The 16,717-nt window shown below is 54.9% G+C and overlaps 2 protein-coding genes across 2 annotated transcripts in view; both read left to right on the top strand.

Moving 5' to 3' along the window:
• Positions 1-1,876, top strand: part of Lrp1 (LDL receptor related protein 1) — an 80,563-nt gene extending 78,687 nt beyond the window's left edge. Inside the window, exons 85-89 of the mRNA NM_001130490.1 lie at positions 109-210; positions 362-426; positions 532-622; positions 717-861; positions 1,005-1,876. Of these exons, the coding sequence (NP_001123962.1) occupies positions 109-210; positions 362-426; positions 532-622; positions 717-861; positions 1,005-1,145 (544 nt within the window). The 3' untranslated portion in view covers positions 1,146-1,876. The remainder of the gene's footprint in view (positions 1-108; positions 211-361; positions 427-531; positions 623-716; positions 862-1,004) is intronic.
• A 3,774-nt stretch (positions 1,877-5,650) lies between these two features.
• On the top strand, positions 5,651-14,464 carry Nxph4 (neurexophilin 4). Its single transcript, NM_021680.2, is given in 2 exon segments — positions 5,651-5,726; positions 12,988-14,464. Coding segments are annotated over 2 exon segments (915 nt in total). The 5' UTR covers positions 5,651-5,669; the 3' UTR covers positions 13,846-14,464.
• Positions 14,465-16,717: the final 2,253 nt, after the last annotated feature.

Raw genomic sequence — 16,717 nt, 5'->3', positions numbered from 1 at the left:
GCCCATTCTGGCCCCGCCCCATCTGGCCCCTCCTGGCCCCGTTCCTGTCCTAGCATCACAGATACCCTTCCGCAAACCCCAGCCCCAGACTTTGATTCCTTTCCACAGCTGCACTGATGGCCGGGTAGCTCCCAGTTGTCTGACCTGCATCGACCACTGTAGCAATGGTGGCTCCTGCACCATGAACAGCAAGATGATGCCAGAGTGCCAGTGAGTTGGACCTGAGCCTCACTAGGCACAGGCTGGCCCCTCCCCCCAAAACCCCAGCTAAGGAATGATATGATATGGCCGCCTAGTACCTCCAGTTAAAGTGGTCGAGGAAGTGATGCTGGCCCACTGAGTTTTGCTTTCTTGCCTGCAGGTGCCCACCCCATATGACAGGACCCCGGTGCGAGGAGCAGGTTGTCAGTCAGCAACAGCCTGGGCGTAAGTGGTGGGGAGAGCAGGACTGCCAAGACGTAGAGCGAGAGAGAACCTCATGCCCCCCATCTCCCTAGGCTTCAGACTCAATCTTCCAACTTCTCTTTCCAGATATGACCTCCATCCTGATCCCTCTGCTGCTGCTGCTCCTGCTGCTGCTGGTGGCAGGCGTGGTGTTCTGGTATAAGCGGCGAGTCCGAGGGTGAGCCACTGGGAGTCTGGAAAATTCTGGCTGTTACTTTACAGTCTGATAACCTCACCAACATCACGGTTCCCTGACTCCTGCCTCTCCCCAGGGCTAAGGGCTTCCAGCACCAGCGGATGACCAATGGGGCCATGAATGTGGAAATCGGAAACCCTACCTACAAGATGTATGAAGGTGGAGAGCCCGACGATGTGGGGGGCCTCCTGGATGCTGATTTTGCCCTTGACCCTGACAAGGTACGCTGGAGGCCATTGAAGGAGCTTCTGGAGCAGAGTCCAAAGGCCCCTGGGTGTGACCAAGGCAACCAAAGGTGTTGCCCAGAGGTAGAAGCCAGAGTATTCCAATCATATGAACCTCTCTATTTTTTTTTCTTTTGCAGCCTACCAACTTCACCAACCCAGTGTATGCCACGCTCTACATGGGGGGTCATGGCAGCCGCCACTCCCTGGCCAGCACGGACGAGAAGCGAGAACTGCTGGGCCGGGGACCTGAAGATGAGATAGGGGATCCCTTAGCATAGGGCCCTGCCCCAACGGACGTCCCCAGAAAGCCCCTGCCACACGAGTCTTTCAATGAGCCCTCTCCCCAGCCAGCCCTTCTCCGGCCCTGCCGGATGTACAAATGTAAAAATGAAGGAATTACTTTTTATATGTGAGTGAGCAAGCACAGTATTATCTCTTTGCATTTCCTTTCTGCCTGCTCCTCGGCATCCCCTCCCCCCATGCTGCCTTGAGGGGGCAGGGAGGGCTCTGTGGCTCAAAGGTATGAAGGAGTCCACATACGTTCCCTTACCCCGGGAAGCTGGCGGCACAGCCTCTCGCCTGTACAAGACACTCAACAGGGCTCCAGTGTCCCAGCTTTCCTTTCCTGGGGTTAGTTCTGGGGAGGTGGAGTTCTCTGCTGAACCTGTCTGGAATATCTGGCTCTAGCTGAGGTAGGAGTATTTTTTAGTTGAGGGAAGTCACCCCAAGCCCCAGCTCCCACTTTTAGGGGCACGTCTGGGATGGCCATGCTCAGTATCCCTTCCAGACAGGTCTTTGCCTCTCCAGTGCCCCCTCTGTGGCTCCTAGGGCTGAACACATTCTTTGGTAACTGTCCCCCAGTCTCCCCTCCCCTGAGGACCAGGAAGAATTGGGGCACACCAAGGAAGGGCAAGTGGGCAGCCCCATTTTGGGGACGTGAACGTTTTAATAATTTTTGCTGAATTCCTTTACAACTAAATAACACAGATATTGTTATAAATAAAATTGTAAAAAAGGAAAAAAAAAGAAAAGGAAAAAAACACTGTGTCTGCATGCTAATGTGAGACTTTGGAAGCTGGGGCTGTGCTTGCCTGTTTCAGCCACCAGAGGGAGCCTTGCTGCATGCTGGAGGCTGGCCTGAGAATCCTAAGGTCCGTGTCTCCAGCCCCACTCCATCCTCCTGTCTTGCTATGACAGGGAAGAGCTGTTCTTCTTGGTGTATGACCTTGAGCCTTATGATGTGACTTGTGCTGGCTGTATCTGGTGTCCCCTGGTCCCAGCACATTGACTCAGAGATAGACATGTTTCACTGTGCACCTGCCCTACCCTGGCCACCCTAGAAGAAATAAGTATGCTGGGTAGTGAAGACCGTCAGGATGGTCTGCTACAGCTCTCTGCTCTGTGCTCCTTTGGAAATGTCGACATCTTACTCTATGATCTATGAGTAAAGCCCTGGCTATGAGGCCAGCAGGATGGCTCAGTGGGCAAAACACTTGGGTGTGCAAGCACCCTGGAACCCTCATAAAAGCAGGGAGGACCAGCTCCATAAAATTGTTCTCTGACCTCCGTATTTGTGCTTTGGCATGCACACACATACACACACACACACACACACACACACACACACACACACACACACAGAGAGAGAGAGAGAGAGAGAGAGAGAGAGAGAGAGAGAGAACTTTTTTTTTCTTTTTTTTTTTTCGGAGCTGGGGACCAAACCCAGGGCCTTGCGCTTGCTAGGCAAGCGCTCTACCGCTGAGCTAAATCCCCAACCCCGAACTTTTTTTTTTTTCAATTAAATACCTGGATTAGGGGACAAGCTAGACTAGGGTAGGAGAGCCAGCAAGGCTCAGTTTGCCCATTAGCTTCCCATATAACATTGCAGACAGTTCAGGAGTTGACCAGGAAAAGACTTACACTATCTAAGTTGTTCCAGATCTCCTTGAACCTCTTTCAAAGGGAAGTGAACCCCTTGCAGAATATTATTACAGCTTTACATTGTCCAGGACTAGGGGAGGGTTAGAACCCTGCTCTTCCAACAGCCGCAAAGAATGCCTCCCAAAGGAGCAATCTAGCTTTTCACCCCTGACCCTCACTGGCTTTCCCAGGGTACTTCTCCCTCTATTCCTCCCCTCAGGGAAACTTACAGGTAGATGTGCCATCCAGAGACAAGACCTCCTTTCCCCCTCATCCTCAATCTTATCTCCAACTTCATCCCCAAAGCCTACTCTGAGATCTTCCTAGCTTCCCCAGACTCCTTAGGGCTCTGGGATGAACAATTCTGCTGGGAATAAAATGGGGGTGGGAGTCATTGTTGATCCTTAAGTGTTGGCTTGTGGCTCATTCTGGCCACCAGGTGGCGTCTGCGCTGCTGTAACACTGCTTATCCTAAAGCTCCCCACACTAATTATGCACCTGCCACTGAGGACCCTAGCCTAGCCTCTCACTTCCTTCCCTGGGGCTATGTTGCACTGACCCCTCCACCCTCTGTCAGCCATCTTCTTTCCCTCCCCTAGAGCCTGCTTGTTCCCCACCAGCAGCAGTCCCACCCTCTCAGCAGCCTGCATCTATAGCTCCCCGGGGAATCACTGATTCTCTGCCTGTCACCTCAAGATTTGAGTAGAGCAAGATGGACCCCAGCTGCCGCTTTAGAAAGTATACCCCTTCCTTTAGCCCCCTCTCTCTACTGGCCAGGACCAGAAGGGTGCACCGTCTCCCAACAACCACCCAGCCAAATGGAAGGGAGTCTCAAAAACCAAAAAGACACTGACTGACTGACCGAGATCAAATTGAAAAACAGATATTCTTAGATGGAAAGATTCAGGAACAGAAACAAAGACCCAGAGACAAGTACTGTGTACCTGTGTACATGAGCATGCACTTGTAATCTCTGAGAGAATTGGATGACCTGAGATTAGCTAACACGGTGATGGGGAGGATCAGGTCTCCTACAGATGGAGACTTTGGCCATGGGCATCTGCACACCCAAGATGGGGGACTACCCTTTGCCTTCGCCAGAACCAGAGCAGCTCTTGTGCTTGGGGTCAGCCCCAGTCAGCTATTTGACTTGTTCCTGATACTTTGTCCCATCCTGCCTTTATTCTTTCAGCCCTGACTGCACCCCCAAATCTCTGCTCCCTGGTTTTTGTCTCCTTGGGTGTCACAAGTACACCCCTGTCCTTTCCCTGACCCTCTTTGGTGTCTGTTGGTGTCTGTCAAATCCTATGCCTGATCTTTTCATATTCGCACAGGCTTGTCTTTCAGCCTCTCTCTCTCTCTCTCTCTCTCTCTCTCTCTCTCTCTCTCTCTCTCTCTCTCTGTGTGTGTGTGTGTGTGTGTGTGTGTGTGTGTGTGTGTGTGTGTGTGTGTGTAGCCCTGTGGGTATTTGCCTCTGTCAAGGCAAGAGGGTACTTTGGGTACCCAGCCGTTACTGTATACCACTGTATGCTCCTATGTATATAAATCGTGTGTGTCGGTCTGTGGGTCTGTGTGTGCTTATGTGCCTCTGTGTACGCTGGTCTGTATGTGCATGTGGCCTCACCGCTACAGTGTAGCAGGGCATTATTATAGCCTGGAGACATACCTTGGGGTGTGGGCCTGTCTCTTCATCTCTTTGCTTGGTCCTATCTCTTGCTGTCTAGGTGTTGGTCATATTACCTCCTCAGCCTTAGCCACAGTGCATAGCAACAGCTGACAGCTGAAGACTCCCTGGGCAGGGAGAGAGAGACCAGTGGGAGGAGGAAACAGGAAGAAACAGCCCAGAGGATGAGAACAGACACGGTGTTGGAACTGGGGACAGAGACAAGGACAGAGATAGACAGAGAAGGGATGAGAAGAGCTGGGAGTGGAAAATGGGACTGTGAGAGAGAAAGCAAAAGGATTGTTACCAAGAGGCTGGGCAGACGGCACTAAAGCGACTTCCTGCCCAACCCCCAAACAAGAGTGCTTCGGATTGGGCAAGGGTCAACAGTATGGGTTGAGGGGCTAACTTAAAAGACCCGGTCTAGCCAAGGGGTCCGAGGACCGCAGAGGTGCCGCGGGGGCGGGGGCAGGGCAGCGGGCGCCGTTTGTCAGTCTATTGACAGACGTGATGGGGTTTCCGTCCGTGATCAATGATTCTCATCTCCAGGCCGAATGAGCCGCGGGGCGCCCATCCATCCCCGTCAGCGCTGTGCTCAGTGTTAGTCGCCCGAGGCCCCGCCCGCCCTCACCTCAGTCCCTGTCCCTATCACTGCCCTAGACCCACCTCTGCCAGGAGCATAGGACACCCCCCCCCACACCAAACTCGGGCATCACAGGACCAGGGTCCTGCGGCGCCGCCCAGCCTGTCGGGGCTCATGCTCCGCGACGCCCCCTTCCCGCTCACACTTCAGAGCCCAGAGTCCCACTCCCTGTTCAAGCCCTCATCTGCGCCCAGACCTGGCGTCTTGGGGTGCCACCCCCAAAACCCCTTGACCCTCTCCAGCTTCACACCTGAGCCAGGGGCGTGTCCGGGGTGTGTCACAGTGAAAGTCACCTTCCGTGCCCCCAGCTGGGCGGGAGGGGGCGCGCGGGGTGCGGCCGGGATTGGAGCACCACGGAGCCCCGCCCCCCTCCCCGCCCGCTCGACTCAGACCCAACTTTCTCCCCCGCCCGCGCCCCGCCCCCAGCGCCGCGCTCCGCTCAGCGCTCAGTCCGCGGGCCGAGCCGCCCGCTCCCGCTGCTTGCGCCGTCGCCCTCAGCCGGGCGCCCCTTGCCCTGTGCCCAGACCGGCCCGCCCCGGGACCCGCCCTGCCGGACCCGCTTGGCCGCCCGGGAAGATGCGGCTGCTCCCGGAATGGCTCCTCTTGCTCTTTGGTCCTTGGCTCCTTAGGAAGGTAAGGGTGGCAGAACCAAGGAGTGGGGTCCGGGACACGAAGAACCCTGCATGCCAGGGGGCTCCGTGCGTCTGCCTCGCCCCCAGCACTAAGCGTCCCAACTTTGTGCGTCGTGGGGGACGCGGACAGACAGACTACCCGCTTTAGGACTGGCACGCACCCAGCAAGTTGGCTGAGGGTTAGAAGAAGGTGCAGGGTGGAGACCCGGCTCTGGTCGGCTTCAGGCGCGACGGGGGAGGGGACGAAGCGCGACCCGCGAGCGCGCCAGACAGAGAAGGAGTGCGAGACAGACAGACAAGCCAGAGGGTGTTAGCCTAGCCTTCTTTCCGCACCTACCTTGCTTGCCTCCCTCTCTGTCTGTCTGTCCTTCCACCCCTCACCCTCCACCTTCCCATTTCTCTTCTCCTTACTTGTCACAATGCCAGGTAGGCTCTGCGATCCGAGTATACATTGCCCAGGCACACGCGCTTACAGGGACCCACACCAGCAAGGCTGAACTTGGCTACAATCTCCCATCACATTTCCCGCGGAGACACCGTCTCCCCTGCACAACCTCACAGACACACCCCCCTCTCGCACCTGGTGGACAGGGGTTGTTGCCTGGGAGGGGGAGTCTCTCCTCCCATCTCCTCCCTACCCCCACCCTTCTCACTGTCTCTTTTCCTGGGGTTTCTGGGTGAAGACCCAAAGGCTAAAAGGGTCCAGACCTCATCCTGCCCGACTCTTGACTTGAGATCTTCAGTCCATATGGGCTGATGCGTGCTGATGTGGAGTGTGTGTGTTAAAACCGCCCTTGCACGCTATCATGTGTCCAGGGAATCCAGGCACTGGGACCCGGGGTGAATAGCTATGCTGGCATGCATGGGTGATTGTGTCTGCTTCACAGCACTGCCATCTATTTATGCCCTGAAGTGTGATCCACAAGGGTGGTTTAGACCCTGGCCCCCAACTTCCTTTCTCAACTATGACCTACCTAGTTTAAGGGCAACCAGTTGGCTCTACAAACCCTCACTCTTGAACCTCAATCTCCAGCCTTTAAGAGAGTCCAGTAATTCTCCTCCAAAACACTTGGACCCTAGCCCTCATGTGGTGTCCCCATACCTACAGTAGGGTAGACACTGCCCCAGTGAGCCAGTAGTAGAGCCCTTAGATTCTCCCAAGCCCAGCTGCCTAGTGACCTTGAGTGAGTGGAAACTGGGCAATAAATAATAAGAAAGAAAAAAAATGAATGAATGAAACAAGAAAGAAAAGAGCCCCCGGTGTAAAAAAAAACGCTGCCTCTTGCAGGAGATTCCTTTGAACCTGAGGCCTGGTTTCACCCAGGAAGACTGCAGGAGAGGGTCACCCCACAGTGTGTGAAGGCCTGGGGTTACAGAGGAGGGGAAGATACATTGCCCTGATCCTTCCCCCCACCCCCACCAGCTTTCTCCACTCTCTTCCCATCAAATTAACTCCCCTGTGGACAGATCTGGTTTAATTTCCTTTGCCCCCTGAAGGGGAAGGAAACATCTGGTAGAGACTTGAGGGAGAATAAGCATGAGGAGGCTAGGAGAGATGGGAATCTGTCTTCCTGTGAGAAAGCTGCAGCTGAGGGGTGGCTATGTCAGAATCGGCAGGGAAGTGCTTATCTGCCATTTGGTCTAGCCTGTGGACATGTGGGGGTCTATGCCTATGTGTGGTGTGTGAATGCCTGTTATTTTGCATAGGGTCGTGTAAGGAAATCTGTTCTCAAACGGACTTATGAGTAGAACAGTAGGGTGTGTGCACATGCATAGACCCTCCCTCGGGGTCTCGGATGTATTTGCATACTGGAGCACATCTGTTATTTCGTGTGAATCTGGGTTTGCGAGTATGCTCATAGCTTAGAGCACGAGCAAGTACGGATTGTTCAGATATGTTCGCCTGAGTGTGAACATGAGGCAGGAGTGTGCCTGCATTCAGGGACATCTTGATGACAGAGTTGGGAGTGGGCAAGAGGTGAGGTTGACACTGGGTTGAGCCATTGATGGGGACAGTTCTTAAGACAGCTCTTGGGGGAATCTTGACCACCAATTCTGCCCACCCTGCCTCCCCAGGAGTTCTCTGCTTCTTCCTTTACTTCTAAGCTCCTGGGACTCCTCTCAGGTTCTGGTTTCCCTGGCTTCCATCGCTCCAGGGGCTCTGGCCTCTGGGCTGGACTGGCTGCTTCAGTATCTTTCCAATAGTCTTCAACCCCCCTTTCCCTCTGTATCTGTCTTCCTTGCCCCATGCCAAAGCAGCTGCCTACTGGGAAAAACAGCAGGCGATCAATAGTCACTAATCACTAATCACTAATCACTAATTAGCTAGGGGGGAGCAGGGGTGGCGGTCCTGTGGGACCTTTCAGCTCTATCCTGCCTCAGGGAAGGATTACAGTTACAGAAGTCTCAGTCCAGGCCAGCCACAACCCTTGTGCCAACCACCACCTCCTACCTCCTTACCCCCCTGAAGCCCCCTAACTAATCTCTGGCTAGACCACTTAGGCACGCACAGCCTGGGCTTGGTCCCAGAGCTGCTGGTTGGGATTTGGGGGTAATCAGGGGCCGCAGCTGGGCCAGGGATACTGGAGGAGGGGTCTAAAGTGACAGACCCCTTGGGCCAGAGCTTGCAAACCTCACATCCTGAATGGGAGGGGCACCGTCGGAAAGGAGAATTTACAGAGGGTCATGGTTGGACTGGGTGAGGAGCTGGACAGAGGTAATGGTGAAGATATTTGGTAAACAAGCAGGAGGCAGGTAAAGAAGAGTCTCTGGGGTCTGGGACCCACAGTTGGAGAATGGTAAACCTTGAAAGCCAGCAGGTAGGTGAAGGGACCCTCCTCGGAGGGATCAGTAAGGAGTAATTGGCCAGGAGCTAGGGAACTTTGAATAGAGAGAACTCTGTAACCCAGGATAGGCGTGGGCAATGGGACAAGGTTAACAGAGAGGGGGTCAGGTTGTGAAGAGAGGTTTTTGGGTTCAAGCTCAAAGGGGTTCCCAAGATACACAGTCGGAAAAAGCGAACCGGGATAGGGATCTGGGAGTGCGGCCTTGAGCACTGGAAATTGGCGAGTCTCCCCCTTCTCCCCCGACCGCCCCTCCTCCACCTCCACCCCGCCCACTCCCCCTCCAGCTCAGGCTTCGGGAAATTACATCCCCGCTCCGCGACTCCCCCCCACCCCCACCGCGCCCTGGAGCCGGCGCCTTTATAGGCACATTTATTGCAATAATAAAGTGAGGCGCGGGGCGGGGGGCGGGGGGCAGCCATTCCCGGGGGGACCGCGCCGGCTCTAGGAAGCAAGGAAATAAAATAAAATAAAATAAAATCAAAATTCAGATAACGGTGAGCCTTGTGCAGCAGGCCGCGGGCAGGCAAGAGGGTGGGGCTGCGGGGGAGAGGGCGATTGGCCCAAGGACAGAGCCCACCTCACCAGCAGGCCCTCACCCCTGCTCTGTAGTAGTGTCTGGAAGACATATCTTTGCCTCCACTTGCCTGACCCCCTCCCAAACTTGATGCTGAAACTGGCCTTCTGCCTTTTCCTGTCTCATCTGAATACCTGGCCTGAAGCTCTGTTTCCAGACTGACTATCACTTTCCTGGTTTCCTATTCCCCATTCCAGTACCCCAGTGGCTTCCCCTACCCCATCTCCCAGGTCTCTATCCATCAGCATCCTTCTTTCTTCTTAATAACTATCTTCCTTCCTCCCACTCCGTTTTGCCCCATCCTGTCCCCATCACTGTCTCCCTGGCCCATCTTCAATGCCAGCTGGTCTCTAGAGCCATTTGTCATTGAGCGTACCTGTCCCATTTCAGCTCCCATCCTCCACCCTTCTGGTCCCTGACCCATCATCGCCTTCTAGGTCTCTGCCCAATACCTGATCATCATTTCCCATCTCTCCATTCTTGGTCCCAGGTCTACCCCTGTGGGATCCTCATCTTGGTACCCTATGCTCCTCCGAGCCCAGTACCCAATCCTAGTCACAGACCATCTCTGCCCTCGTACTCACCTCAGCCTGTCCTGTCCTGTCCACCCCAACCCTGACATATACACCACCTTTATCCCCAGCTCCCAGCCAGGCATCACTCCACCCTGACCTGACTGCAGAGATGACTCTCTGCTTTCAGAGAGACTCCGCATTCTATCCCTTGCTTCCCCAACCAGGCCTAAACCATTTCTTCCTCTGATGAATTGTAAGTTCTTTCGACCCAAAGGGAAAAGAGAAGCAACGGACTAGTCTGGAGGCCCCGGGGGAGTGCACCCTGCAATGCGGCTAAGGGGGCCTGGCAGCCTGATCCTCCCTCTCAATCCCCAGCTGGCCTATCCCCAAAGAGCCTTGATGGAGTTTGTTTAGCATCAGGAGGTGGCCTTAACTCGCCCTCAGGTGCGTGGGCCTGCTGCCTTGGGGCATAGTGTTCCTTCCGAACAGGCCTGAAGGAGTCTGCAGCAAGCCCCCCTAACCACCACACACCTCCACCTCCTACCTCAGCTGACAGCCAGCCCGCTGCTAGCCTCTCCCCTCTGCAAATGTCACCGCGCCCAATTAGTTTAATTAAACTGGCTTTCAAGTTGGGAGGGGTCCCCCTTGGTCAACACCCCGCTCAGGTCCTCAGTCACTGGGGGGTGGGCTGTGGCAAAAAGGAGCTCCCATTCCACCTTGTGTTTCCAGTCCCCATCCACTGCTGAAAACAGACAACCAGGAGGACAGAGAAAGAGAAGGTGCGGGGTGGGGGGCGCTCCCCAGAACTGGAAATCAGAGACAGTGGGGGGAGAAACTGAGACAGAGAGATGGAGAAAAGAGTGGGGAAAGGGGGAGGGGAGAGAGAGGGGGAAAGAGAGGGGGAGGGGAGAGGGAGAGGGAGAGGGAGAGAGAGAGAGAGAGAGAGAGAGAGAGAGAGAGAGAGGCAGGCAGTGAAAGAGGGAGAGCGAGCGTGAGCGATCAAGGAAGCCAGAGGGAGGATTTTATTTTATTTTATTCTGTGTTCCCATTTCTCGGCTCGTTTCCTTCCAGACTCTCACCCCTCCCTCCCGGTCTGAGCTCCCCACCCCCAAGGTCGCCTCAGCCTCCTCTCCCCCCCCCCACCCCAACTCTTCGCTTTTATCTTAGCGGTCTCCAGCAGTGGGGGGGTGGGGGCTGTGGGTACCAAAGCCCAGGGATTTGCCAGGATCACAGAAGCAGAGACAGCAATTTGTCTGGGATCAGAGGTGGGGGGACATCCTGGTACCTCTCTCTGCCCAGCCAAACCTCATCCTAATCCACCCCCCATCTCTTCCTCTGAAGAGAGTGAGCCTACCAGCCCTGAGCAGGTCCCCGGGGCTGGGTGCAGGGCAGAGGGAGCAAGGGTGTCCTGGGAAGTAGTAGATTGGAGACATTTGATGCCCTAACATTGAGCAGCTTGGGGGGTGAGGGGAGTGGACTGGAAATAGGACTTTACTGGGAATAGGAGGGATTCGGTCCAGAGTGGGAAAGGAGAGACTAAGGGGTAGGATTTCAACAACCCACCCTTTGGCTTTCCCTGAAGCCTCACTCACTTTGACCTCCAACACCCTGCATGGGGGGGGGGGTTAGTTCCACCTCCCAGAGCTTTTTCCCCTGCCCCCGACTCCATCCTAAGCCTGTGTCCCTAGCCCTACTCAGGTGCACCCTCTGGGTGTTAGATGCCAGCTCGAGCTTGTCTGCGTGAGTCAATCACTCGTGCCACCTCCACCACCCTCACCTGGGGTGGGAGGAGGGATGGATAGGAGAAGAAATGAGGGGGGCAATAAATATGTATGACGAGTGGGTGGCGGCAGCATTAATAACCCAGGATCGCAGCATCGCAGGGACGGAGACCAGCCAGTAGAGATCCGAGCCCAGCTCGGCCATTCTTGTCCCCTGTGCATACAGTGCATATATAGACTGGGTTGTATGCAAACAGAGGGGTCACCTGTGTGTCCAGGCCCTCTACCCTCAGCCTACAAGTCAGCACGCCTGTTGTTCATACACAATGTGTAAAGGCTTGTAGGAAAATACACGCAGTGTGTGTGTGTGTGTGTGTGTGTGTGTGTGTGTGTACGTACTACACACTCATTCCTGTCATATGAACACAGGCCACTTTCACTGTGCAGACACCCCCTTAGAAAGACCCTGACACAGGGCCTCTTGCAAGAAAAGTGACACATCAAGACAGCCACACAGCCAGCCTGGTCATGGGCATACGAATACCCCAGCTACACACATACCGCTACCACAAACTGACACATAGCTTCACACATCACAACAGACAGATACCCCCCAGGTAACCCAGGCAGAAATACACAATGGACAGGCAGCCATTGAGAGCAGATGGGACGGACACACACACACACACACACACACACACACACACACACAGAGCCTCCTCAGGCTGATATACATAGGCAGTACAGACACATACACACAGCCTTCACAGACTAAATATGTACAACTCACCCCAGACAGAACACATGAACACATACACACAACCATTTCAGGATAACAACCAGCCCAGGCACACATGAAACTGCCTCTCCCAAGGGACTGGCAGGCAGCTGTCAGGGCCACACTACCGGTGGGGTCTAGTGCTGGCTGACTGACACACTCTGACACGCTCTGCTCCTATCCCTCCCACTCCCTGTGCCGGGAGCGGCATCTCCATATTTCTTCCTCTCACTCTCCCGTCGCTCTCCCCCAGCTCCTTCACTCCCGGCCACCCCCTCTACACACACCCTGATATAATTGATGGCCCGGACCTGGCCCGACCGCTCCCGCCTCTCAATCCATCTTGTATTAGCATCGGAGCTGTCTCCCAGATCCCTGGCCACCTGAGACAGGCCAGCACCATGGGCAGGCAGGGTGACTCCTCCAGCCCTTCCGAACCAAGGGGTTGGGGACAAGGGGAGTGCCCCTTTATTCTGCAAGCTTCAACCCACGGTCAGTCTGGGATTGGTTCTTAGAGGTCCCTCTGGGGAGAATGGATAGGATGGAGATGGCTCTGTTAAACCAGAAAGCTCTTCCTGTCTCTTTACCAATCTGGTCTCACAAACGGTCCCCACACACACCAAAGCTGGCTTTGTCTTTATGCCCACCCTGGAGCTTTGTGACAACCTAGGGTTCATCAGATCACTTCCCAGATACAGAAGCTACGGTCCAGATATACGAAGTGGCTTGACCAAGATCACAGAGCTTGAAAGGGCTTCAATGTCTGACCCCAGAACACACTCTTGTGGGTTGCCCAAGCCAGCGTCTCTCTTCCTTCTTCCCACACAGGTTATCAGTGGCCAGATCGTGGAATCCGGGAGGCCACAGTACCTGGACCTGCGTCCCGCCATGGCCGGAGGGGGCGCCCGCGGCCAGCAGCTCCCGGTGCCCGCTTCTTCCGAGGGCCTGAACCCCGTGCGCTCCTGGAGCTGGGCTTGGCCAGCTAACCACACCGGGGCGCTGGCCAGGCCGGGGGCAGCCGGTGGCCCGCCCGTGCCGCGCACCAAGAGAAAGCCATCCATTAAAGCGGCCCGCGCCAAGAAGATTTTCGGCTGGGGGGACTTTTACTTTCGTGTACATACCCTCAAGTTCTCGCTGCTGGTGACCGGCAAGATTGTGGACCATGTGAACGGTACCTTCAGTGTGTACTTCCGTCACAATTCGTCCAGCCTGGGTAACCTAAGTGTCAGTATCGTGCCGCCTTCCAAGCGTGTGGAGTTCGGGGGCGTCTGGCTGCCTGGGCCTGCCCCCCACCCTCTACAGTCTACGCTGGCATTAGAAGGGGTGCTTCCCGGACTGGGGACCCCTCTGGGGATGGCGGGGCAGGGGCTGGGGGGTAACCTTGGGGGTGCACTTGCCGGCCCACTCGGAGGCGCGCTGGGAGTTCCTGGGGCCAAAGAGTCGCGCGCTTTTAATTGCCACGTAGAATATGAGAAGACAAACCGCGCTCGCAAGCACCGCCCGTGCCTGTACGACCCGTCGCAGGTGTGCTTCACCGAGCACACGCAGAGTCAGGCCGCCTGGCTCTGCGCCAAGCCCTTCAAAGTCATCTGTATCTTCGTCTCCTTCCTCAGTTTTGACTACAAACTGGTGCAGAAGGTGTGCCCAGACTATAACTTCCAGAGTGAGCACCCCTACTTTGGATAACGCCCCCGTCCTGGGCCCAGAGTTTCCCACCAGATCTCAGTCTCACTAGGTGGGACCCTCCCTGTATACCCCATGCTCCTGTGACTGCCCCCACGTCTTCCACTATGGGTGAGGTGGAGAACAACAGCCTTCCCCCGGGACTATCAGCCAGTGTGGCCCTCCATTTCCTTGTGGTACTGAGTGTCCCTAAGACTGGGGTGGTCTCTTCAAACGTTAAATTGGAGGGGCATAAGCATAGCCCCAGAGTTTTGAGGTTTTCTTAGGGTTCCCTAGGAATACATATTGCCCACCCGCGGTATTAATGACGCCCGGCACTTTCTTTCCCCAAGCTCTGGTCCTCCCCTTCCCTCCAAGACTGTGAAAGTCTAAGTCTAAAAGCCCCAGTCCCTCTAGTCCCCTCTCGTTCTGAGTGCCCCATGTCAGTCCTCCTTTCTTCCTAACCTTGCTGAATCAAAAGTCCTGATGGGGGGCTCCGCCTGGCCCCTTGCTCTGCCTCCCCGCTTCTCTCCCGTGCCCCCAGTCCAGTTCCACCCGCCCTCTGGCTGCTTCCTCCCGGTGATTTTTTTTTTTTCTACGCCAAATCAGACGGGAAGGGAACAAAATAAAGCGAAATCCGATACTCGCCTGTGTGAGACCTTTGTAGGAAAGGGGGTGCGGGCAGGTGTGGGTTTTTGTCTGGTAGAGGCTTTGCCTGGACACCTCTCCTTGGCGCCCTTTGGGAAAACCGAGGCAAACACAGACCCAGCACCTTGGAGTTCATTTCAGAACTGATCAAGGAGTGAGCGACCCATGGGTGAGAGTCTGCCCAGGTGGGGATTATCTAAGGTTAGAAAACGCTAGTGAAGGCAGTTAGAACGGGGATTAGACCTGAAGTGGGACTTCCGGGCAGTCTGTTTGGGAAATTTAGGGGAAAGGAGGTTTAAGACCTTGAGTGGGGTGGAGAAGCATGGACAGCGTAGGCAGAGCGCTGACAACCTAGTAAGCTCCATCGGGCTGGAGGGAAGTGGAAGGTTGGGAGGGAAGGGGAACGGTGTTTGCGGCATCTGGAGTCATCGATCTTCCTTTTCCTTCCTAATTTCGTGGGCGCTGAGTTTGCAGACGGACGAGGGAGGGAGGGAGCGAGCATAGGGACGAGGTGATGGGGGAAGGGACCAGCGCAGGTTTGGAGGGCGGAGCAGAGTCCCTGCTGGTAGCCGCTAGCTAGCGAACAGCCCCCTTCAGCCAGCTGCCCACCCTTTCCACCCCCGCCTTCAGCTCCCTCCTGCAGCCTTGGCTGCTAATTTTATCCGCCCCCAACCCTGGCCCGGGCGTTAATTGGCTGCGGCTTCATTAGTAGTTCTCAGCTCAGCAGCCCCCCTCCCCTTGGGACCCCCTGACTGGGGCTTGAGGGGTGCAGACAAGCTGAGGCACAGAGCGTCTCTTCCTCTTAATCCTGACTTCTTTGGAGTCCCTGGTAAAGATGCCCACAGGAAAGAGAAGAGGGCAGTGTCCTCCAAGGATTGCCCACAGCTCATTCGGACTCTGAGAGAGTTATGACCCTGTCATAAATATCCGGAGCTGGGCATGGAGCTCTTGCAGGCACAAGGCCCTGGGTTCAATCCACAAACCAAGGTAGGAAGGATAAGGAGCCAGTTGGTGTGAGAGGAGAAGGAAGATGGGAGGAAGGATGCAGTGGTTTCCTCATTCAGGGCCTGTTGAGAGAAGCTAGGCTGTCAAGAGAAGGCAGTTAGCTTCAACAGACACTCAGGCCTCCTGTAAGAGCCAGGTAGGAACTCAGGGTGGCAGTGACTGGAATCAGTGGACTTGGGCCTCCATCTTTCCTCACTTGTAACGTCTCAATAAAACAATATACACAGGACTAGAGAGATGGCTCAGTGGTTGGTTATGAGCACTGACTGCTCTTCCAGAGGTCCTGAGTCCAATTCCCAGCAACAATATGGTGGCTCACAACCATCTGTAAGGGGCACCGATGCCTTCTCACTGTAGCTGTCTTTAGATACACCAGCCCAATAAACAATCTTTTAAACAAAACCATGCATACATACATGAGCCCCTAGATTCTATCTCTAGCACTAAAAGGGAAACAAAAACCTCCCAGTGAGCATGGTGATGGAACAGCCCTTTAGTCCCAGCACCTGGGAGGCAGAGGCAGGCAGAACCGTGAGTCTGAGGCCAGCCTGGTCTACGAGAAAGTTCCAGGACAGCCAGGGCCACACAGTGGAACCCTGTCTCCAAAAACAAAAACAATCCCCGACACGCCCCCCCCCAAAAAAACAACAAAACCACCACCAAACCCTGATTCATAGTCTTCCTCCAAAGCTAGGCCTTCCTTTCTCTCCCTCATTCATCTAAGTATACAAGAACAAAGTGAAGTGTTCAATGTAGTCACTGTTCAACTCTTCATGGCCCATCAGTGAGTCTCTTGTATCTCCAGGGCTAAGGCATGCCCAGCAGGCTCAATGTCTACTGAATGAACAAAGGTATAAAATGACTAAAGGAGGCCAATGGTTCTCAAAAACCGCTGCTTACTGGAATCCCCAAGAGGTATGGTTGTGTGTCTTTGAGAACCACTGAAGTAGAGGCCTTAAGATGTCCCAAGCCCGGGGTTGGGGATTTAGCTCAGTGGTAGAGTGCTTGCCTAGGAAGCGCAAGGCCCTGGGTTCGGTCCGGCACTAGGGAGGCAGAGGCAGGAGGATCTCTGAATTTGAGGCCAGCCTGGTCTACAGAGTGAGTTCCAGGATACATAGAGAACTTATGGAATGCATCTCTATATTGAGGGAATTTATTGTAATGACTTAAGTCTGTAGTCCAACTAACCCAACATCAGTCAGCTGTGAATGGAAGTCCAAGAATCTTGTAGTTGCTCAGTTCC

Source organism: Rattus norvegicus, chromosome 7 (assembly GCF_021556685.1).
Source record: "Rattus norvegicus strain SHRSP/BbbUtx chromosome 7, alternate assembly SHRSP_T2T, whole genome shotgun sequence".
NCBI classification, from domain to species: Eukaryota; Metazoa; Chordata; class Mammalia; order Rodentia; family Muridae; genus Rattus; species Rattus norvegicus.
Note: the sequence above shows the minus strand (reverse complement) of the source record. Positions and strands in the feature narration are given on the sequence as shown.